At 40.6% G+C, this 23,573-nt stretch overlaps 1 protein-coding gene across 2 annotated transcripts in view; it reads left to right on the plus strand.

Annotated features, from left to right (window-relative positions):
• Positions 1-23,573, plus strand: part of LOC132807012 (KH domain-containing, RNA-binding, signal transduction-associated protein 2-like) — a 556,391-nt gene that overhangs the window by 384,838 nt on the left and 147,980 nt on the right. For both annotated transcript variants that reach the window (XM_060821296.1, XM_060821305.1), the window contains exons 5-6: positions 2,912-3,039; positions 6,310-6,496. In XM_060821296.1, coding sequence (XP_060677279.1) covers positions 2,912-3,039; positions 6,310-6,496 — 315 coding nt within the window. The remainder of the gene's footprint in view (positions 1-2,911; positions 3,040-6,309; positions 6,497-23,573) is intronic.

Here is a 23,573-nt window from a genome sequence, read left to right on the forward strand (position 1 = left end):
AGAAAGCAGCCTCACCACCACCTTCTCAAGGGCAACTAAGGATGGACAATAAATAAACCCAGCACTGATTCCCACATCCCATGAATTGATTTTTTGTTCAAAAGCCTTCTTCACCACTATTGATTAAAGATGATCATTTCCAACAATGTCATTTCTATTAGAATTAATAGTATCTAATAACAATATAAATTATAAATTTGTACAGAAAGCCGCAATTATGGAAATGCAGAGTGATTGAGTAAGTGTTTGTAAAGACTAATCACAATTTCATGTTTTGATTCATAATCAAGTGAATAATGGTGTTAAGGAGATTCTGAGAAACCCTGTGACTGAGATTGGTGCACACTGGCAAGTTGGAGTGTTTGTCAAATTAATTGCACTTAAAAGTTTCTGATTAAACACCAATAAGCTCTATTTTAATGACACATACTCCTTCTGCATCTGATATGTCCAAGTCCTGTTTGAAATGCTTTCTGTGTACAGACCATCTTATTTTGATTTCACCTTTTTGTCTGTCTTCGCACTCTGTCCACGTCATGTTTGAAGCTGATTTACTGCTGATCTGTCAGTCTGTTGGCCAGTTTTTCCACCCGGTCATTTTTTGATGGTTCCTATTTTATCTGTCTGTACTTTGCTTTCTTCTTTCCTGTCTATTACACTTAACTGACATGATCCTTTCCTGTTTTGCATTAAGTCTGATTTTAGACTGGCCAATATCTCCCAATTGGTCTCTTATTTTTGCCTCAGTTGCCTACTTAATGTCCTGGAATTGACGTGTTTCAGCTGATGAAAGGAGTTGACAGGGCAAAAGATGGGAAACTATTACCTCCAGTGGAGAAGACAAAAAAGGGAGGCACAACCTTAAAATTAGATCAAGTCCACCTGGAGTGATGACAGGAAGTAAATCTTCATACAGAGGCGAGTGGAGATCTGGAATGCTTTTCCTCAAAAGAGCTATTGAAATGGGGCGTTGATTTGTATGTTTAGAACTGAGATTTTGTGGATAACAGTACTGGAAGATATAGATATAAGGTAAGTAAAAAGGTTTGATGTATAGATCAACCATGTATAACTGAGAAGGCTCAAGAGGCTGCAGGACCCATTCCTGTTCATAAGTGCCTAAATCAAATAATGCTTTTAACATTATTCGACTGGAGACATACAGTTCTCAGAAACAGTCCTTGGTGATTCCTAAAGGAAATCCCCAATTCGACGGCACATGGAAATCAAATTCCGGGCTACATTGGGAAGGTTAAAATCAACCAATGTTATTGTCAGTGTATAACATATCTTTTCTAACTGTTTACAGATCTTCCCTACTATCTCATCTGTTGGATGGTTTGTAATGTACATCGATAATTTTATCATTAATGTTTCTCTCACTTAATTCTATCAGTATTGATTCTGTCTTAAAGCAACATCTTCTGGGACATCTTCACATTTAGCATTGAAATAAAATTTTCCACTAAAATTATGTTTCCTCCCTTCTTCTCCTGATCATGGTATAACCAGCAATATTAAATTCCTGGTTTAATCCAAGTCTATGCCACATCGCTACTATAGATGCTGCTTCATAACCATCGATACTTCAAACTTTCCAGTTGTGTTTTGAAAGCTTAGCAAGAGGAGGCATGGTCATGACAGATGTGTAGCAGTGATGGCATAGCCAGACTATATGACCAAGACAGAATTGTATTTGCATTATACCTTTCTTAACCTCAGAACTTCACAGCTTTACAGCCACTACAATACTTTTGAAAATGTGAGCACTGTTGTAGAAAAACACAGTAGCCAATTTGCACACAGAATAGTCCCATAAAATTCATGAAGTAACATCTAATAAACTGCTTTAAATGATGCTGGGAAGGATGAAACATTGGCAACAGGGACAGTGCCCCTCCTCCTCTTTAGATTGGTGCAAGGGCAATATTTCACTTTCACTTTAACCCATTTTGAAGACAGCACCTCTGACAGGGCAAGAGCCCCTCAGCACTGTACTGAAGAGTTATTCTACATCACAAGCTCAAATGTCTGAAGTGAGCTCATGATTATATGAGCTCCTGGGATAGTTTAATGTACTGAGAATGATTCTTTTTGTGTGGTAGTGCCATCTGCCTGGAATGAGGATGTAGCAACAATGGTTATTAGTTCCATTGACCCAACCCTGTGTTCTTATGGTGCTTGGGTTAAGAATGTTAAGAATTCAGCTACTTTTGTTTACTATCTTCCTTCTAAGAAGGGCTGCTATCTAATGGTAAATTTTATCCCCTGCTAAATGTTACTGAGAGACAGGAATGCACTTATATGTCTTAGTCCTTGATGTAAAATGTTTTCTGTGTCAGAGCAAAAGGATAATTGAATGAGTTGCATTTCATGCCTGTTTTTTTTCCCCTGGAAGTGGGAGAAGTCCAGATCTCATTGTCTTTGTTGAAATTCATTTAAAGCCTTTCATCTATTATAGGAAGAGCTATATGTGCAGTTTATATATTGCTCTGAGATAGGCATTTGAATTTGTACTTTGAGAGAACCTTGCTAAGTATGTGGAGGAAAGGGACAAGAAGGGTGTGCTGATGGGGTGAGATGGGTTGTGTTCATAGAGACGTGGTACAAACTAGATGGGCTAAATGGCCTATGTCTGTACAAGTACTTCAATGAAAAATAATGTTCATTAATAAGGTAATGTTTATCAATTGTGCATTTGCTTTGAGCCTGTAAACACATCAACATGAGCTTTGTTATTTTATGTTTGTATGGATTAGTAACAAAAGTATCATGTAAAGGAGCTCAATGGGAAAACAATTCAGTTATACCCTCAGAGAGATATGAAGTAAAATGCTATTCTTTGCTAAAGCTGCTGAGAAAATGCTAAATTGGATTGTGATAGTACTGAAAGTGTCTTTCCTCTGTGCAGGACTACAATGATGAGATTCGTCAGGAACAGTTGAGAGAACTGTCATACCTGAATGGTTCCGAGGATTCTAATCGAGGGAGGGGAACACGTGGAAGGGTGATCCGATCTGCCCTCACACCAGCAGCGAGGTAAATCTGCCAGAGGGAAGGTTACATGGGGACAAGAGCAGGTAGGAAAAGACCATGCAGGAAGGAGGGCCATGACTCAACATCCCCCTCCCCCCCCCCAAAAAAACATTAGGGCCAGCAGCAGGATTAGATCACACTGGTGTCAAAGGAAAGATCATGGTGGAATTCTAAAGCCTGCATTGGACTGGTTCCATGTTCTGTAAAGTTTGCTCACTGAGACTGTGCTGATGCGATCTGTGCTGATGCGATGTTTCAATTATTTACTACAGAGCGCTGTTGACATAGCACTGTCCCAGTGAAGACAATCAGACATTCCCAAATGATTGATAATAAGGGGCAAGTCAGTTCGTCAAACCCCATATTCACAATGGCTGGAAATCCATGCTAAACACCACCTGATGTCCCTCTCCACCACCTCCTCCCAAACCCTCAGCACCTTACCCCGTCTCCCAAAACCCATTCTCAAACCTCTCCCAACTCCCCATCTTCCAATCCCCTGCATACTTACTTCCTCCCAAACCCCTTTTCTCTCTACTTCTCCAAAACCCCTCTCCATTCCTCTCTTCTCATTTCCCTCCCAACTCCCCTCCTCCAAAACTCCTCCCATCTTCCCGACCCCATCCCACTCCCTTCCTGATTCTGGATTATAGAGAGACTTTTCTTCTGTTTAATGGAACTCTGACCCTTAGGAGTTGGTCCCTCTCCCAATAGAATGTATAGAAAGAGACAATACCCAACCCACCTTTAATACATTCCAGAGCTCCCTACTCTCTGGGAGCAAAGAAACTAGGCATTATCCCATCTATTCCTATTTTTACATTGTTTTAATTCAGCTTTCCTGGTCTTCTCCAATCTGTGAATGGAGACAAGGAGAAACTTCTTTAGCCACAGAGTGGTGAATCTGTGGAATTGATTGCCACAGAGGGTTGTGAATGCAAGGTTATTGAGTATATTTAAAACAGAGATAGATAAGTTCTTGTTTGCTGAGGGGATCAAAGGTTATGGGGAAAAAGCAGGAAAATGGGGTTGAAAAACCTATCGGCCATAACTGAATGGCAGAGCACACTCAATGGGCTGAATGGCCTAATTTCTGCTCCTATGGTCTTACGTCAAGTTGCCATTGGTATGAGCAAAATTAATTCTCATGTTTTTAAGATGGCAGGATAAGAAAGGATATTATTTGTTATGTCAACATTGTATCATTTGTTTGACATTAATCATCCAACATTGTGCAGCCAATGAAACAACAAATACTTCCTGACAAGCCCGCCACACATAATATGTACATACGTGTGTGTATGTGTATGTAGCTGTATATATGTGTGGTTATTTGTGTATACATAGTGACTGCATGTGCATGTGTAGGTGGCTCTATGTCTGTGTTTACAAATTGGCTGTATGAGTGCAGATGCACATGTGCACATTTGTATGTACATATATCTATGCTTGTGTGTGTCTGTCTATATATGTGTCAATACTATTGGAACAAGAAGGAAGGAGATAATAGTTTCACTTTTCAACATTAGTTTAGAGAATGATGAAGTCACATGAGGTTTATGGTGCATTGGTATGTTGGATACAAAATTGGCTTGGTCATTGAATACAGAGGGTAGTTGTGGAAGGTTGTTTTTTCTGACTGGAGGTCTGTTACAGTGCTGGGTCTTCAGCTGTTTGTAATGTGTATATACAAATGATTTGGATGAAAATGTGGTGGGCTGATTAGTAAGTTGGCAGATGGCATGAAAATGTTAGGGAAGATTGTCAAACAATGCAGCACGATATAGATCAGTTGGAAAGTTGTACGGAGAAATGGCAGATGGAGTTCATTCTGGACAATTGTGAGGTGATGCATTTTGGAAGACAAAATGCAAGAGTAAAGTATACTGAAAGTGGCAGGACTTTTCAGAGCATGGATATACAAAGGGTACATAGTTCCCTGAAAGTGGCAACACAAGTGCCTAAGGTGGTAAAGAAGATGTGCAGCATGTTTGCATTCATCAATCCAGGGCATTAAATATCAAAGTTAGGCCACATTTGGAGTTGCCACACTATAGGAAAGATGCGGAGGCTTTGCAAAAGAGGTTTGCTGAGATGCTGCCTGAATTGGAGAATATTAGCTGTGAGGAGAGATAGGACAAATATGGATTGTTTTGGCTGGAGTGGCAGAGGTTGATGGTTGACTTGATAGTAATGAAAGGCATGGATAAAGTGGATAGTCAGTGTCTTTTTTTCCAGTGTGGAAATATTAAATACTAGAGGGCATAGGCTTAAGGTGAGAGGGGAAGAAAAGTTTTAAAGGAGATGTACATGGAAAATATTTTTACACAGGTAGCTTTGGTGCTTGGAACACGCTGCCAACGTAGAAGCAAAAATGATACAATGTTTGAGACTTTTAGACAGATACATGGACAGGTAGCGAATACAGGAATACAGACCATGTACAGGTAGATAAGATTAGTTTAGAATCACATCATTGTTGGCTTGGGCATTTTGGGCAGAAGGGCCTGTTCCTGTCTGTACTATACTTCTATGTTCTAACGTGTCACGAGTACAATACTTCACACAGTGCCAAATTAGCCCCTTTGCATTCTCTAGCAGCTGCAACATTGAGTAGTTTAATATTTAAAACATAATTTAATACTCACTTTAATGTTTGTGTCATACAATAATCATTTTACCAGACCAAGTTAACCAGTTAGGTCTGGACTGGTAATTGAGCAAGTTCACAAGTTCAAATCCCACAAAAACAGATCAAAATTAGAATTTGGTTGACTGAATTAAAAACCTGAAAATAGCAACTGACACTAGTAAAGGTGATCACAAATGCTCAGCTTATAATTAAAATCCAATGGGTTCACGTTTCCACCTTCAGGGAAGGCAGTCTTTCTTACTCGATCCATCTGACTTCAGTCCTACCCTATCACATAAATGGAGTGAGCTAGCAAGCTTCTCAACCATATCAACTCACTGGCAGTGGTTCAAGAAGGGCTACCACCACCTCAGAGCAAATAAATACCAACCTTGCCAACGATGCCCATACTTCAAGATTTTTTTTAAAGCAAACTTTTTAAAGTTTGGTCGATGTTCAAACAAAAACTGTTCTGCATTCTGAAGAAGGATCACTGGGCTTGAAACATTAACTCTGTTTCCTCTTCACACATGCTGCCAGATCTGCTGAGTTTCTCTAGCATTTTCTGTTTTTGTTTGTATCAGATCTACAGCATCCAGAGTTGTTTTATTGTTTTATTTAACTGTTCTGTGTTGTTTTAGGGGACGTGCCAGCACTCTCCTTCCTGGACGAGGAGTTCCAGTACCAAGAGGAACGCCAGTGGCACGGGGGGCACCCTCTCTATCCCATGCAGTGAGGGGTACTCCAGCACCACGTAGTAGAGGGGGACCAGGAGCATCTGGCTATCGACCACCACCTCCACCAGAAGAGGATACTTATGATGAATATGTGAGTACCTAGAGATGTCCCCTTGGCATTTCAATACAATAGTAACAGTGTATCAGAAACCCATATGGTTCCATGGTTAATAATATTGACTGGCAATTAGGGAATTTATCCCAAGGAACTGTAGGTTACATTCCTGATATATCCTGAATTAGTTGCCTTCTGGAATGATTGAGGAAGCTGGTGTTGTTGGGTTCAGTGTCCCTGAGCTGGGACATTGGCCTGTGTTCCTGTCTTAAATTATTTCCAAACACCACTGTTGGAACATGATAAGGTGTGAATGACAGAAACTTGTATATGTGTGATCAGCATGTGTGAGCACCAAGAACTTCGGACATGTGTGAAGCCAGAACCTGATCCTGAGGTGTGGGCTAGAAATATTTACATGAAAAGAATTTGTGTGCAAAACCAGCTGAGGACAGGAGTACATTCAACTGGGATGCCCTTGAATCACTGTCCATTCTTTGTGACGCCAAAAATTTCTCAATACCATAACAAAAAGCCAGCTGGCACTTGTGGTTGTATATAACAAGGAAACAGGTTGTAATAGTCGTCTATCAATTCCTCATTGTGCCATAGATAGTATGCCAGTTTTAAGTGGCACAATACATTTTAACAAATGGTTCTGCCTGTTTATGTTCAGGAATGCACTCATATTCCCCCCAGTGTCCTTCACCTGGAATGAAGACCCTAAGAGGCAGAGGTACCACTCAGCGAGAGGTGCCAACCATTAGATTCTGACAGTCTTTGAGCCTCAGAGTTCTACAGCTCCACAGTGGAGGTCATGGTTTTGGCACAACACCCCACACACCACTGCTCTCCATCTCTTAAACCTCAGGATCACAGAGCAACCAAGAACACTGATAATTGCTGCGGATGATGGAGGGACTGGAAAGTCACAGGGAGAGAATGTGCCAGGGGATTCAGAGATGAGGCCGAGGTGTGGGGTGGTGGGGTCGGGGGTTGGTGCAATGGCTCCCAGCTTGATGTCCAGTCAAAGGAAAAAGTTGTGTCCATTGCAGGCAAAGGAAAGAAAATTTACGATGGGGAACAGAAAAATAGCAGATAAGCTGAATGATTTTTTTTGTCTGTTTTCACTGTGGAAGATACAAGGAATCGCCCTAAATTAAGGATCCAATTGACTAAGGAGAATGGGGTGGGTGGGTTGGCGTGGTGAGGTGAGGTTGAAGGAAGTTGTAATGAATAAAAAAGATGTTGTGAATAACTCAATGGGGCTGAAAGCTGGTAAGTCCCAGGGAGGTGGCTACAGAAATAGTGGGTGCGCAAATGATAATGTTGTAAATGTCTATACATTCTGGTATACTTCCCACTGGTTGGAAACAAGCGAATGTCACACTTCTACTTAAGAATGAAGCAAGCGATAAGACAGGGAGCTATTTACCTTTTAGCCTTATTTGTAGGGAAATACTAAAATGTGTTATAAAGGATGTAATAAATGGACATTTAGAGTCATAGAGTGTACAGCACGGAAACAGACCCTTCAGTCCAACCCGTCCATGCTGACCAGATATCCCAACACAAGCTAGTCCCACCTGCCAGCATCCGGCCCATATCCCTCCAAGCCCTTCCTATTCAAATACCCATTCAGATGTCTTTTTAAATGTTGCAATTGTACTAGTCTCCATCACTTCCTCTGGCAGTTCATTCTGTACACTGCATGAACAAGTTGCCCCTTAGGTCTCTTTTACATCTTTCCCCTCTCACCCTAAACCTATGCTCTCTGATTCTTCCCCCACCTCAAGGAAAAGACCTTTTTTATTTATCCTATCTCTGCCCCTCAAGATTTTATAAACCTCTATAAGCTCACCCCTCAGCTTCCAACACTCCAAGGAAAGCAGCCCTAGCCTGTTCAACCTCTCCCTATAGCACAAATCTTTCAACCCTGGCAACATCCATGTAAATCTTTTCTGAACCTTTCAAGTTTCACAACATCTTTTCAATAGGAAGGAGACCAGAATTGCACGCAATATTCCAACAATGTCCTGTGTAGTGGCAACCTGACGTCCCAACTCCTGCACTCAATATAGTGATTTGATTGGGAATAATCAACATGGATTGGTGACTGAGAAATTGTATTTCATGAATTTGTTCAGAGTTTTTTCAGGATGTTACAATCCAAAGTGATATATATTAATGTTTTAAAGGTGTGGACCAGAACTAATTTTTTCCACATGGTAGAAAGTTAAGTGGGAATTTATGTCGTAAGGAAGATGTAAATAATTTTCAGGATGGTTTGAATAAACTTGATAAATGTGCAAGAACATGGTCGATTATAATTTGGAAAATGTGAGGTTATCCACTCTGTTAGAAGGAACAGATGATGTGTAGAACATTCCTTAAATATAAAAGATTGAAAAGTACAGATGTAAATCGTCTATCATCAGGCAAAACTGCCCTGTACCTACACCCACAAAGCTGAGATGTCTACCAAGCTCCTCCACTGCTTGAATAAAGAAACATTGTAGGTACTGCTCACAATGAGTTTTGAAAACAGAAACATCATCTTCCTCAGCCCTTGCTTTAATCCACTGTTTTAAAAAAAGTGATTGTCACATCTTGCAGTTACACAGCAATTGATGAACAATCACAAATGTGCTACGAATTACACTAACAACTAATGTGAGGGGATCAGTAGAGGTCTCAGTGTAACTCACATATCCTTCTTGATGTAGGCATAGGACCTGCAGGGAAAATAAATGAATATGTACTGGTCTTGTTCTTTTTTGTTAAAACTTAAACAAAAACCTGAGGTCAGTAGATCCCTAGGGCATTCTTCATGGCAATGCTGTGACCAGTGCCAGCCAACTTACCAAGCAGTTTTCTTTTCTAATACAACATAAATGATTGTTTTCTTTGAAAGGTGGTATTCCTGTGTCTATCCTGATGAGTGCATGGTGATAAGCTTCAACAGCACATTTCTATTAACAGACAATATCTTCCTTTTGCTCCTGACATATTCCCAGCATCAGTAGACATATGAATGGCCAATGTATTGTTTTTGAATAATGTCAGCTCAGTTGACCAGATATTGATCTCCACACAAGATTTCAGATTTTACAGTGATGCAATTAGTTCCATCTAAAGCATTGAAAGAAATAAAAAGACAGAAGTCCTGGCTATTGAGTATAAATCTGACAATATTAATCTCTCACCTTCATTGAAGTGCCAATTCAGAAGGTAAATTCTCATTCTAAAGTCTAGAGCTAAAGAATCTACAGTTGGCGGCAGTTCCTGTACATGTAGTCATCCAAGGCACTGACAGGATCCGTGACTTCCAACATGTCACAGACCTCACACTCAACTAAGCAGTGCTAAGATGTCCTGACTTCACATCTCTTACATTAACTTAATTCTGCTTTGAATTACTTATACTGCTTTTATATATTGGCCCTGACATTCTCCTATTTTTATTGTTTTCCAGTTAAATCAAAGTATAACTACTTTTTTACAAAACAAGCTTTTCAAATTTACAGCAATTTAAAGATAGTCTCCAATAGCAGTTCTTACCAGAGAATTTACTAAAAAAGAATTTTAAAAAACCTCCTTCAAAATCCCCACTTAGCTTCTTAGAATAAGCTTTACTAAAAGCACCATTCTTCTCTTCTGTGTTAAATTTGTTTTATATTCACTCAGCTTTGGTTTTTGTCTTACTCAGATAAAGTCTCTCTCTCACTGACTGTGCCCCCTTACTGAACTGCACTTTAAAAATCTGTAATGAGTCACTCTCTAACTTATCAGACAAGGGATTCCAATGAATGAAAGACAACTGTCCCTTTCAGACATCTGCCTGTTTAACTAGGCTATTTACCTTAGGTTAAAAAATGAGGTCTGCAGATGCTGGAGATCACAGCTGAAAATGTGTTGCTGGTTAAAGCACAACAGGTCAGGCAGCATCCAAGGAACAGGAAATTCGACGTTTCGGGCATAAGCCCTTCATCAGGAATTTGTTAGTTCGAGGTCAGAATCTGAATGTTACTCTAAATTTGAATTGGAAAATATTTAATAGTTGAATTTCCACTTTGAGGCAAATTCTCAAATATACTCACTCAGCCTTTGTCTTACTCAGGCGAGGTTTCCCTTATACTTACCATGTGCCCTCATTGACTGGACCACCATTTCTTATTATCCAACAATTAGAGTTGATTCCTTTATGAGTTATATAAACTCTTAGGAAAATCCTTTTCACATATTAAAAAAATTCCAGATTCCATAAACATTTAAAAGTCAATAAAAATGTTCTTCATTTTTACTATTTTTAGATTAAAGGCAATATATAGATATAGATATAAATATTTCAGATCATGTGAGGAGTTATGAAGGGAGAGAGGGGATGCTATTCCATGCTGTGCTTCCTATAATATCACCAGACAATGAAGCATGAACTGGATGAAATGGAGCATAGTTGAAGTTTTTAGCTATCCCTACCTGACTTGTATCCACTGGTGATCCAGTGAATTGACAGCAGAATAATCACCCGACTGAAACCTTTAGCTCCTGCTTAAATTACTGGTGAGTTGTTGATTGCGATTTTCTGCTTCTGTACTCAACAGCTGAGAAATCACAGGCTGGTGAGCTCAATATAAAAGCACTAAGCCAGAGGCTAATGCTACTAGGTTATCATGAATTTTATTCAATGTCAGGCTGCTGGGGCCAGTCTCTTTTCTTGTTAAAATCCTCCCTCTGGATGATAACATTTACTAATCTCACTGGGAACTGAAATTCAGACTTTAACACTTGGTGAGGAAAGGAATTCATGCTTCTTGAGTAAAAATTAAGCACAAAGTTTTCTTTTGTTTTCTTCTTTCACAGCATCATTACTGAATAATTTTTTAAAAAATTCTCACTATCTAATTATAACTTTGCATGCAATATATTGCTGTGATGTGAAATGCACTTCCTGAAGGTCAGTGGAAACAGATTAACTAGAAGCATTCAAAAGGCAACTGGTTAAATGCTAAAGGTAAAAGACCATCAGAGTTTTAGGCAGAGACTAGGGCAATTGGTAGAACTGGGACGATCTTCCATGATGCTAGTACAGGCAAGTTAAGCTAAATTTTTCAATGCTGAAAATGTGTTGCTGGAAAAGCGCAGCAGATCAGGCAGCATCCAAGGAACAGGAAATTCGACGTTTCGGGCATAAGCCCTTCATCAGCATCTGCAGACCTCACTTTCTCCTTGTAAATTTTTCAATGAGTAACTCCACTCCTGATGCCCTAAAGCCTGTCCACTGTCTATAAGGCACAATTCAGGAGTGTGATGGAATACCACCCTCTTAGGGCCATAGAGATATGCAGCACAGAAACAGACCCTTCGGTCCAACTCATCCATACCAACCAGGTACCTTAAATAAATCTAGTCCCATTTACCAGCATTTGGCTCATATCCCCCTAAACCCTTCCTATTCATATACACATCCAACTGCTGTTTAAATGCTGCAATTATACCAGCCTCCACCGCTTCCTCTGGCAGCTCATTCCATACACACACCACCTGAGTGAAAATATTACCCCTTAGGTCAATTTTAAATCTTTCTCCTCTCACCGTAAACCTCTCCTGTTGTGGACTGTCACAGCCTGGGGAAAAGATCTTGTCTATTTCCACTATCCATACCCCTCATGATTTTGTAAACCACCAAAAGGTTACCCCTCAGCCTATGATACTCCAGGAAAAATAGCTCCAGTCTAGTTAGCCTCACCCTATAGCTAAAACCCTCTAACCTTGGCAACATCTCTCTAAATCTTTTCTGGACCCTCTCAGGTTTCACAGTATCCTTCCTACAGCAGGGAGACTAGAATTGCACATGGTGTCTGGATGATTGCAGCTCCAATAACGCAAGTTTGACACCATCCAGGACAAAGCAGCCTGCTTGATTGGTACCACATCGATAAGTTTTCACTCCTTTCACCATTAAGACACAGCAGTAGCAGTTTGTATCATTAAGATGCACTACAAGGCTCTTTGGACAGCACCCTCAAATCCTACCTGGAAGGATAAGGACAGCAGATACATGGAAACTCCACCACCTGCAAGTTCCATCACCTCCTTGAAGGTAACTAGGGATTAGCAATAAATGTTGACCCAGCCAGCAACATTCAAATCTCATGAATGAACAAAAACAAAAAAATGACTTCCTTCTGTATGATTCTCTGATTCCTGTTTGAACATATCTAGTACTTACCTTTGTTTGGACCTCTCTAATAAGATTTATAGGATATACTGCAAGTAATTTTTTTGAGTTCAATAGTTTGGACCATTTTTAAAGTGAGCCCTCATTCCTATGGCCATCTCAAACTATAGTCCTATATCTACCTGCAACAGGCCTAGAATTGAACACAAACTCCTCCTTGTTGTATTTTTATTTACTGGGGGTTAAATAATTTGCCATCATGTGATTGTTCTCAATTTCAGGACATGACATAATAATCATCTTATTAATTAATAATTTGGCAAGAGTAATGGATGGGTAAACAATAATAATAATGCTTTGAAAATTTCCATTCATTGAAGGACAAAAATAATAGGTAAAGCTAAAGCCACCATAGACCCACTGGACCCTACGGCTGCTCTCCCGTTAGAGATGCTGGTGGTAGTTTAATCTGAGGGTCACTATGCCTCAGGCAAGGGGACAGGTTGAGAAGGTGGGACCTTTAAGGTAACCTCAGCCAGTGTGGGAATTGAACCCATGCCGTGACATCACTCTGTATTGCAAACCCACCAATCAACGACTGACATAACCGACCACCTCAAAAACTATTTCTGCATTTGAGTAGAACCTATCACAACCTTGGGACACTTCAAAGCTCTTTTACAGTGCACTAAGAACTTCTGAAGCGTAATCACTGTTGCAACTTTCCTTTCCTTCATGGGATGGCTAGCTCAATTCGGAATTAATCTTGAGATGTTGATGGTGATCTGCTGAAGTACTTTACACACCCCTTTTAGGTTGTATGCATAACAAAATAAAGACTTGTATTTATATACCGCCTTCACAACCTCACAATATCACTATTTTTTTCATGTTTATTATTGGATATGAGTTTCACTGACAAGACCAATAATATTGTTCGTTCCAATTTATCCTTGGTGGGGAAAAACATGAGACATTTTCTCTCATGCCCCGGTGTTGGTGTTGAGCTGCCTTCTTAAACTGCTGCAGTGCATATGGTTAGATAGACCCACAAAGCTGTTGGGCGGGAATTCCAGGATTTTGACTCTGCAGCACTGAAGGAACGACGATATATTTCCAAATTAGGATGGTGAGTCACTTGGAGGGGAACTTGGTGTTCCCTTACATCTGCTGACCTTGTATTTATAGGTTGCAGGTTTGGAAGGTACTGTTGAAGAAGACTTGGTGAGTTCCTACAAGGCAGTTTATAAATGGTTCACACTGCTTCCACTCAGCATGCACGAAACACTGTAACCAATTTACAAGCTCCTCAACAGCCATGTGGTAATGACTAAGTAATGTGACGTTGGTTGAAGGAAAATTCAAAGTTTGTGAGAAGAGTTGTAATTGTGAGAAGGGTGTTCGTAGTTGTGGTTCTGTTCGCCGAGCTGGGAATTTGTGTTGCAGAAGTTTCGTCCCCTGTCTAGGTGACATCCTCAGTGCTTGGGAGCCTCCTGTGAAGCACTTCTGTGATCTTTCCTCCGGTATTTGCAGGAACTGGAGTTGTTCATATATGGCGCTTAGACGGTTGGCACAGGATTCCCATTTCCTGGCTTGTCTTAGCGTCTCTCACCCATAGGTGTTCAAAGTTTGTGAGAAGATTTGTAGCTCGGGTGTTTGTTGTTGGGGTTCTGTTCGCCGAGCTGGGAGTTTGTGTTGTAGACGTTTCGTCCCTGTCTAGGTGACATCCTCAGTGCTTGGGAGCCTCCTGTGAAGCGCTTCCTCTGGCAAAGATTACAGAAGCGCTTCACAGGAGGCTCCCAAGCACTGAGGATGTCACCTAGACAGGGGACAAAATGTCTGCAACACAAATTCCCAGCTCAGTGAACAGAAGGAAAATTATCAGCTAGGGCATGAGAGAAAATGTCTCATGTTGTTCTTCAAAATAATGCTGTGGAATAATTTGCGTTCAAAAGAGATTTGATAGGGTCCTGATTATATGTTTCATCCAAAGCAATGGCACTTCCAGCAATGCAGAATTCCCTCAATCCTGCCCTGGATTGTTCTCCTGGTTTATGTGTTCAAGTCAGTGGAACGGGAATTGAAGTGTTACTTTAGGTGTGTTAGATGTCTGAAGGTAGTATTACATTCCTGAGATGACCTTTACCCTATCTTGCCCACTGAGTGGATAGAGCTGCCAATTTCTGATGTGGGCTTTTCAAATTGCCAAACAAAATGAGACAGAGGGTCTCAACCATTGCTGCCTCGCTCATTTAAGTGAATGTATTCCAAACTGTACCTTTTGCAAGTATAACTCCTATTTACCCATCTCTGAAAAATCTTAAGCTGTACAAGCCCTGTACAGACCAGAGTAGCCAGGCTGGGTTTCATACCTTGGCCTTTATGTTTTGACTCCAGGAAAATAGCTGATGCCTGTGTATCTAATCCACATCCTATTAGCACAGCAAGCATGGAAGTTTATTAATCTTAACTTAGTGAGGAGAGTCAGCTGAGCCACCTACCAACAGTTTAGGACCTGAAGATGCTTGTTAGTAAATGAACTGATTGTGCAGTATTTCCTGACTGTTGGTACTCACTACATGGCCATTTACTTAAAGCAATGTGTTTGCCCTGTAAACTGTTGGCACATGTTGTAGGTATGATGTTGACATAATAAGATGCTATACAATAACATGTTCACCCCTGGACTGTTCAGTGCTTCCCACTGTGACAAGCTGCCTGCCTCTCCCTCTGCGTTAAAAAGCTATGCATACCTCAGAGGTTGGCAACTTGTAACTAAGTACTGAAGACCCCGTGCAGTTCAGAAAAATGGTGTGAAATAGACAGAGGCTGGCAGCCTCGAAGTAAACGCAAAATGAGTGAATGTCAAGAAAGCAAGCTAAGAGTGATAGGGTGCACACTGTGTAGATACATGTCTTTCCTTGCACACAAAACAGCCTGGCAGATGCATCAGGTCATGGGTGCTACTTCGATCTAAAGTGAAGTATTTGAAGGATTGACATTGTCTATGGATTGGTCCAAGAGCCACTACATGGTGGTGTGATGAGGCTGATGGTTTGGTGATGGTAAGTTACATAGATGAATGTTAAAGAGAATATTTGCTTGTGGAGCATTAAGGGGCAAGGTGTTGAAGAATCAGTTGCATAATGGCTGAGACAAGTGTTTCTTAAGGTTGCCAGGAACTTACACTAGTTTTATTGGTGGAAGAAAAAAGATTTATATGTGCCATATCAATAAGCTAAGCTTGGTCATGAATGTGCGGAAACAAGGCAGTTGCCACTCAAGGGCATGATTCTGAAGTTGCAATTTAAGGTCAAGGGAAAAAAAAATCAGAAAAATATTTCTTGATTTCAAGTACCCGATGTTTCATTCACTGTATATTTTCCTACCGTTCTCTCCATTCCTCACACCATACCACCAAGAATAACATTATATCCTTATGTATGCCAATGTCTGGAGTGGGACTTGAACCCACAACTTTCTGACTTGGAGGTGAGAGTTCTACCCCTCACAAGCTCATGGATAGTCACAAGGATCAGAAGTTCCCTCAAACCATCCACAGAATACCCTTGCCAGGCAGGCTTTGCAGTTGAAGGAGCCAACTTGCAGTTTTATGAAGTAAAGTCTCAGACTCAATTTTGGGTGGATTTTGAGACTGTTTTGCATCAATTTGCTGCCCTGGCCCCACTTCAATCCCCAAATCTCCAAGTTACCATATTGCCAGAGGTTAGGACAATTTGCATTGAGCCTGACTCCCACTCCAAATAAGACAAACAAATTGAGAGCATGAGTCGGTCCTTTGAGCCTGCTGTCCTGCTCAGACTGAAATGACCAGCTGGTTAGGTAGTTATGCAGGTCTGCTGAGTTGTTTCATGATAGAAGGGTTTTGTAGAGTCAAATATACCAGGGTGCACCCCCCAGTATCCTCGGTTGAAACTGAGGCATCCTTGACCATTGCCCTTTTCCAACATTTTCCAGAGTTCTTACTGCCCTGGGTAGAAGAGAATAAAGTGAGAATAAATATACTCACCTTCCCTAATACATTTTCACACCCTTGTTCACCAAGAATCTAAATTTATCCAGCGCTGCACTTTCACCCAGGGCTACCCTGTCACAGTAAACAAGAACCAGCATCTTCAGACATTTGCAGTTCAGGCTGAATCCGTTTTTATTGATATAGCGATTGGACAAAGAAGCCAGAATGCAGAAGGGCTTTTAAACAATTATCGATTGACTATCTTCTGATCATCATCTTTAAATAACCTGAACGCAATAAATCCTCAATTGCTAATTTCTCAAGGTGCACTACTGACCTCTTGGTGTCAGGATAAGAGGAAAGGATTGGCATGCTAAATAATTGACCGTCCTGTCCTGCGTATCATGCATTATTTATACCCTGAAGTGAATTCAAAGGTGACAGTGTCTCTTCAGTTTCAGGCTGCAATTGTAGAGCCACTCGAGCCACACAGTTTCTGCTTGTGATGTCACCAAGGGCTCCTGATGATATTGCTGCTCAGTAACCACTTACAGATTTCCATTCCAGCAGTGAGATAGGAGACATCACAGAAATAACATGCGCCTTCTTCCTCTTTTTCAATGTCCTTGAAATCAGTTTGAAGAAGCAGATTTTTCTGCTTGCATTCGTGCACTGGACTTGCTTTCTTTATTTGCCTTCAGTGGATGTGAAAGATGGAAGGGGAGCAGGGGCTTTCTCCCCTGTCCTGATGAATATCTGTCCCAAACAGAGTCTCTGCTCACAATCACATTGCAGTTTGTGGGAGTTTGCTGGGCATCAATGAATAACTGTGTTTCCTTTGTGACAGCTGTGACTGTATTTCAAGGGTTTCAGTGGCTGAAAGGCACTATGAGACATGAAAAGGGCATGAAAGACATGTCGTCCTTTCTGCCTGAAACTGTTTGCCTCTGAATGGACTTTCTGCAGTCAGTTCATTCTTATTGAAGCCCACAACTCAATGGAAAGCAGAAAAAGTTTAGTATTGAGTTCAAAGACACATAGATCTTGATATACAATGCTTCCTCAGCTTGCCAATTTGGTGTATTTTCTCCTCCCACCGCATCTTTGGTGAAGTTGTTTATTCCTGATCATAAAATTTCTTTTACACTCCACATGCCCAAATGCAATTTTTTGACAGTGCATGGGCTGGAACTTGTACTGTAGTCATACAATCTCCAACTGTAGCACTGTGTTTGATTCTGCGCAGTTAACCTCAGAGGGTGTTTAATGTGGGAGAGAGGGAACGGGTACCTGGACTCCTTTGATGGCAGTCACACCAGCTGGTTAGGTAGTTATGCATGTCTGGTGAGTTGTTTCATGATAAAAGGGTTTTATGGAGTCAAATATACCAGGGTGCACCCCCCCCCCCCCCTCCCCCAGTACCCTCAGTTGAAACTGAGGCATCCTTGACCATTGCCCTTTACCAACATTTTCCAGAGTTCTTACTGCCCTGGGTAGAAGAGAATAAAGTGAGCCAGGTGAATTACCAGAGTGACCATGACACTGTAGTGCCAATGGCCATTCAAGTGAGTGGGAGAGAAGAGGAGTGAGGTAGTTAGAGATGACAGTATAGCCAAGAGGTTAGAGAAGAGTCCTCATGGCTAGAGAAGAGTATAGACTGTAAGGGAAACAATTTGGTCATTGTGTTTCATGTAGGAGTGATAAGCATGGGTAAAATTAGAATTGAGGTTCTGTTGAAGAAGTTTGAGAAATGAGTATTGAAATTAAAAACCGAGTCCCTCGCTGTGCCTTTTTCCTGAACCTGTGTAAATTGCCATTGAGATTATCAGGATAGAGTGTAAAATGCTTGACTGAGAGATTAACAGGTAAACCAAAGATATCAATTCAACAGGCACTGGCACTTTACTTAAACCAAGCAGGGGCCAGTGACCTGGCATAGAGTCAACTCAATAGAAAATAGGATTTTAAATTAATAATTTGGGGATGATGTTCTGAACAGCGTAAATCTAAATATGGCAAGGAAAATGTCAAGGCTGAAGAATAGAATATCAATTCAGTTGAGATTGAACAGAGTTGGTTGAAAAGGGACAGAGAATGCTACAAAGTAATAGTGTGTTTATTACCAAAGTGACATCAGGGATAAATAGAAAACAAAGCTGCAGGTAATATATATGTAAGCATTCATAATAAAAGCTTATTAACTCTTATCTATGCCATCCATTCATGCTGTTATGGAGAGGTGGTCACAGAGCGGGCAAGATTGGATTTTAAACTTCCAGGATCTTTGGCTTTAGAAGAGATGGATAGAATGGAAATGGAAAATTGGAGAAGCTCTGATATTAAAGGGTAAGGATGAGAAAGGATCTTAACTCAGATGTAGAATCAGTTGGGGTGGAATGAAGAGAAAAGAAAAACATAATGAGAGCAGTCCACAGGCTACTTAACAGTAATTATAGTGTCAAGCAGAATAAAATCTAGGAAATTAGAGGTGGCTGTAACAAGCATAATACAGTGATTATAGGGGACATGAATCTTAAAATGGACTGGGCAAACCAAATTTGCTATAACAAATTTAAGGGTGAATTCATGAAATGTATAGCAGATAGTTTTCTTGATCAGTGTGCCTCATCACCTAATGGGAACAGTCTATTATAGATACAGTGTTGTGTAATGACCCAGGGTCAATTAATAACCTTGTAAAAGAGCCCCTGGAGAAGAATGGTATGATAGAATTCTAATGCAATTACTCTCAAAAGTAATTTATGTCTGAAACCAGGATGTGAAATCTAAACAATGTAAAATTATAAAATTGAGGCAAAGACCTTCAGAAGTGAAATCAAGAAAGTCTTTTTTTAACATAAATGGCCCTGGTAATCTGGGCTGCTTTCCTCAAGAGATTGTGGATCCTGGGGGAAAAAATGAAGCATTTGGAACTGAGACTGCTAGATATTCATTAAGGAATAGCATTGAGAGAGGTAGACCAAGGATGAGTAAATTTAGTTGAGATACAGATCAGCCGTGGTCTTGAGTGACTTGAGAGCCTGAATGTCTGTCTCGGCACTTCCAGTTATTCAGCTGTGTAAACGTAGAGGGCATTATCAATTACTCCAATCACAGTTCCATTAAAGGTCCGTACAGGTACAATTCCATCTTGGCACAATTGATTCCAATAGATTTCTCATCCTTGAATTTATGCCATATAAATAAATACTTCAGCTCATCTGTTGTCTGTCAGTGTGTATGTTTTTTTATTCACTCATAGAATGTGGGCCTTGCCAACTAGACAATTTATTACCCATTTATCTGGGCATTTATTACCTATCCCTAGTTGTCCTTGAGAAGGTATTGGTGAGCCGCTGCAGTCCATGAGGTGTAGATAACACCCACAGTGCTTTTAGAGGAGGGTGTTTCAAGAATTGGATCCAGTGACAGTAAAGAAACAGTACCACAACAGCCTCCTCATACTTTACATTATCTCACACTAATAACATTCACACATGTATTTATCAAGCCTGGCCATGAGCAGGTCAAAACGGTACACTGAAGCATTCCATATAGAAGCAAATTCTATCTTATCACCATTCTCTGGGTGAAACAATTACTCCTGAATTCACTTTTGGATTTGTTGTGATCATCTTATAATTGTGGCCTCTAGTTTTGGCCCCTCCCCACCAATGTAGGAATCTGGTGACACCTATGTTATCAAATTCCTTCATAATTTTACAGATTTTTCATATAGAAACAAGTAAAAATCAAAATCCTGGATAAATGTTCTTTCCTTGGTTTGCACAGTAATGTGAATTACAGCATGCACCGTCACCCAGCTCATAAACTGCATCAATTTCATCTCCCTGAGAATTCAATGTGGTATGAAAAGTATGGATTGTGAAGATCTTAACTTATTTTTGTTCAAGACCATTTCAAAGATGAAATAGGTGTCTTTTGAGATTCCCTGCTTCCTTCAGCAGCCCCCATTCATCCTCTGTTAGATGGGTTTCCCTCAGATATAATTTAGTCGCTGAACCAACAAGAGGACAGTGTTGCCAGATCTCCCTGCCTCTTCTAGTTTTCCTTGCCTCTCACTTATCAGTTTTTTTCCCCACTTCCATGGGAGCAGAAACAAAAATCCAGGTAGCTCATTTTGGAGGGTAATTTTGGCTCATGTTTCATTGTGTGATAGTTTCTCATGCCTACAATTTCAGCATGAACCTTAATTTTATTTTTTTTTCAAACTATGATTGAAATTCACAACAAAACTTTACTGTGCATGGAAAAGATGTTCAATAAGGGGTATTGACCACAAATCTTGACTCAGGCAATTTCTTATCCTTAAGAACTCCTTTGTTGGATAATGCAGTCAAACAGTCTGTGCAAGTGAACTTCAGGAAAAATATTCAAGAATTAAGATCACCAACTTCAACCCACATTTAGAACTCACCCAATTAATTCCAAATGGAGAGCAATACAGTATTTCAACAGCTATTGAGGAGGAGGAATGTACGTGTAATGGAGGCAGTTCATAGGAGGTTCCCTAGATTGATTCCAGAGGTGAGTAGAATAGAATACAGAATATCTTTTTTTGTCACATGTACCCCAATGTAAAAGCACAGTGAAAAGCATTTCCAATGTCGGCCTCTTATGGCACCATCTTAGGTACAAGTACTAGGTACAAATCCTGGGATTTGTGTTATGAAGAGAACTTAAACCAATACTCTGTGAAGGTAAAAGCAATGACTGCAGATGCTGGAAACCAGATTCTGGATTAGTGGTGCTGGAAGAGCACAGCAGTTCAGGCAGCATCCAATGCTGCCTGAACTGCTGTGCTCTTCCAGCACCACTATTCCAATACTCTGTGGAGTTTAGAAGAATGAGAGGCGATCTAATTGAGATATATAAGATGACAAAGGTAGACCAAGTAGGCATAAATCATATGATTCCTAATGTGAGGCAATCTCAAATGAGAAATCTCAGCTTTAGGATGAGGGGCAGCAGATTTAAAATAGCGATGCGGAATGATTTCTTCTTTTAAAGGATCATGAATCTGTGAAATTCACTACCCCAATATGGTAGATGCTGGGACATTAAATACATTTAAAGAGAAGATAGGCAGAATTTTATAATCGGTGATAGGTTGAAGGATTATGGAGATCAGGCAGGAAGGTGGAATTGAGACAGGGATGAGATCAGCTATAATCACAACAAATGGCAGAACAGGCTCGAGGGACTGACTTACCTATTCCTCCTCGTTCTTAGGTTCCTGTTGTTCTTATATCTGAGCTTCCAGTTGCCTACCATTTCAACACATACCATGTTCACTGGTGAACATCTCTGTCTCAGGCTTGATACAGTGCTCCAGCGAAGCTCAGGCAAACTGGAAGAACAATACCTCATTTTCTGCATGGGCACTCTGCAGCCTTCTGGACTCAATTTGGGTTCAACAATTTTAGGGTTTGAGGACTTTTTCCCACATGGTCTGCCACTGCGTACCAGCCATTGTTAGACTCCCATAGTTGCCATAGCAGCTATTCATTCTCCTAGACTAACTGTTATCCACCCCCTTGTCTGTCCAACTGTTTTTCTCTCTCCTCAGCCTCTACCTGCACCTATTATTTATTCCCCTGCTCCCCCAGTTCATCTTCTGCATAAAAATTAACCTTTTCCTGGCTACCATCAGTTCTGACAGAGGGTCATGGACACAAAATGTTAACTCTGATTTCTCTCCACAGGTACTGCCAGGTTTACTGAGTTTTCCAGCAATTTGTGTTTTTGTGACTTACGTTCCTATTATTTAAACAACATTGGCACGAAACTATACCAACACAGCAAATTCCATGTTCTCACCACTTTCTGGATGCTGGGAAATCTGTAATACAATTTCCCACTGTAATTAAGTGAGGGTTGAGTAGTAATCTGATCAGTTTATTTTGAAATTATAAAGGATTTTCATAAGTTAGATGAAGCAAAATGTACCTATTTCTGTGGGGAAAAAGAAGTGGAAGGACTTAGTGATTGTGTTATGTACACGAATTTCTTGAAAAAAAATGTTATCTCACACTTTTCGTTTCGATCGACAATCCAAAAGTACAGTATACAACAGCAAATGACAAATCTCTGCAAAGAGCACATGGTAGCAAACAGTCTGTTTAAACAGTGCACAACAACAAACAGAGCCTCTTTAAAGTCTGCACAGCAGAAAGCAGAATTTATGTAAAAAGCACTCTGCAGAATAAAGATCCTTTGTAAGTAATGCACAGCAGCAAACAGAAACTGTTCAAAGAGCACACTGCAGCAAACAGAGTGGACTTAAAATCTCCGATTTTATTTGGAGCGCTGCAGGACTGTTAAGATCCTGCATGGCACTGTTTGTGTGTTCCGATGGAGGTTGCGTTCAATGCTTTAAGTGTAATGGGTCTAGCACTTGTGGGACTAATGCTGCTGAGCAGCGGTCAGAACAGCCTTTTTATCACGGCAGCCATTTGATTTAATGTCAGTCCTGCCATTTTGGAGCTAATTGCTGTGGCCTACACACTCTCATAACCTTGGACAGTGGAATACACTTCAGCAGAATGAAGGATGAGCTCCCCCCCCCACCTTCAAGACCATTTCAGAGGATTGCCAGTCACAGATAGATTAATCGCTGATTAGTTTATTCAGGTTGTTGCTGTCATTCTGCAAAGCTTTGATCATTTCTGTAGCTGGTTGCTATGGTAAGTGAGTTGGCAGGTGCTGAAGGATTATTTTTCTTTGACAGCAATGATTCTGCGACAAGCATTTTGTTCTTAGGCTTAGGCGGAGCAATTTGCCTCCCTTTGAGACAGCTGTATGAAAGCAGAGGTAACAGAATGGGACAAATTGCTGGAAAAGGGAGGGGAGCAACAGGAACCCAGCAGAACATCATCTCTCCAGAAGTTATTTAAGGTGCAGTCCTCCTGTCTGAACTTCAGCAAGACTTGGCT

Source organism: Hemiscyllium ocellatum, chromosome 3 (assembly GCF_020745735.1).
Source record: "Hemiscyllium ocellatum isolate sHemOce1 chromosome 3, sHemOce1.pat.X.cur, whole genome shotgun sequence".
NCBI lineage: Eukaryota > Metazoa > Chordata > Chondrichthyes > Orectolobiformes > Hemiscylliidae > Hemiscyllium > Hemiscyllium ocellatum.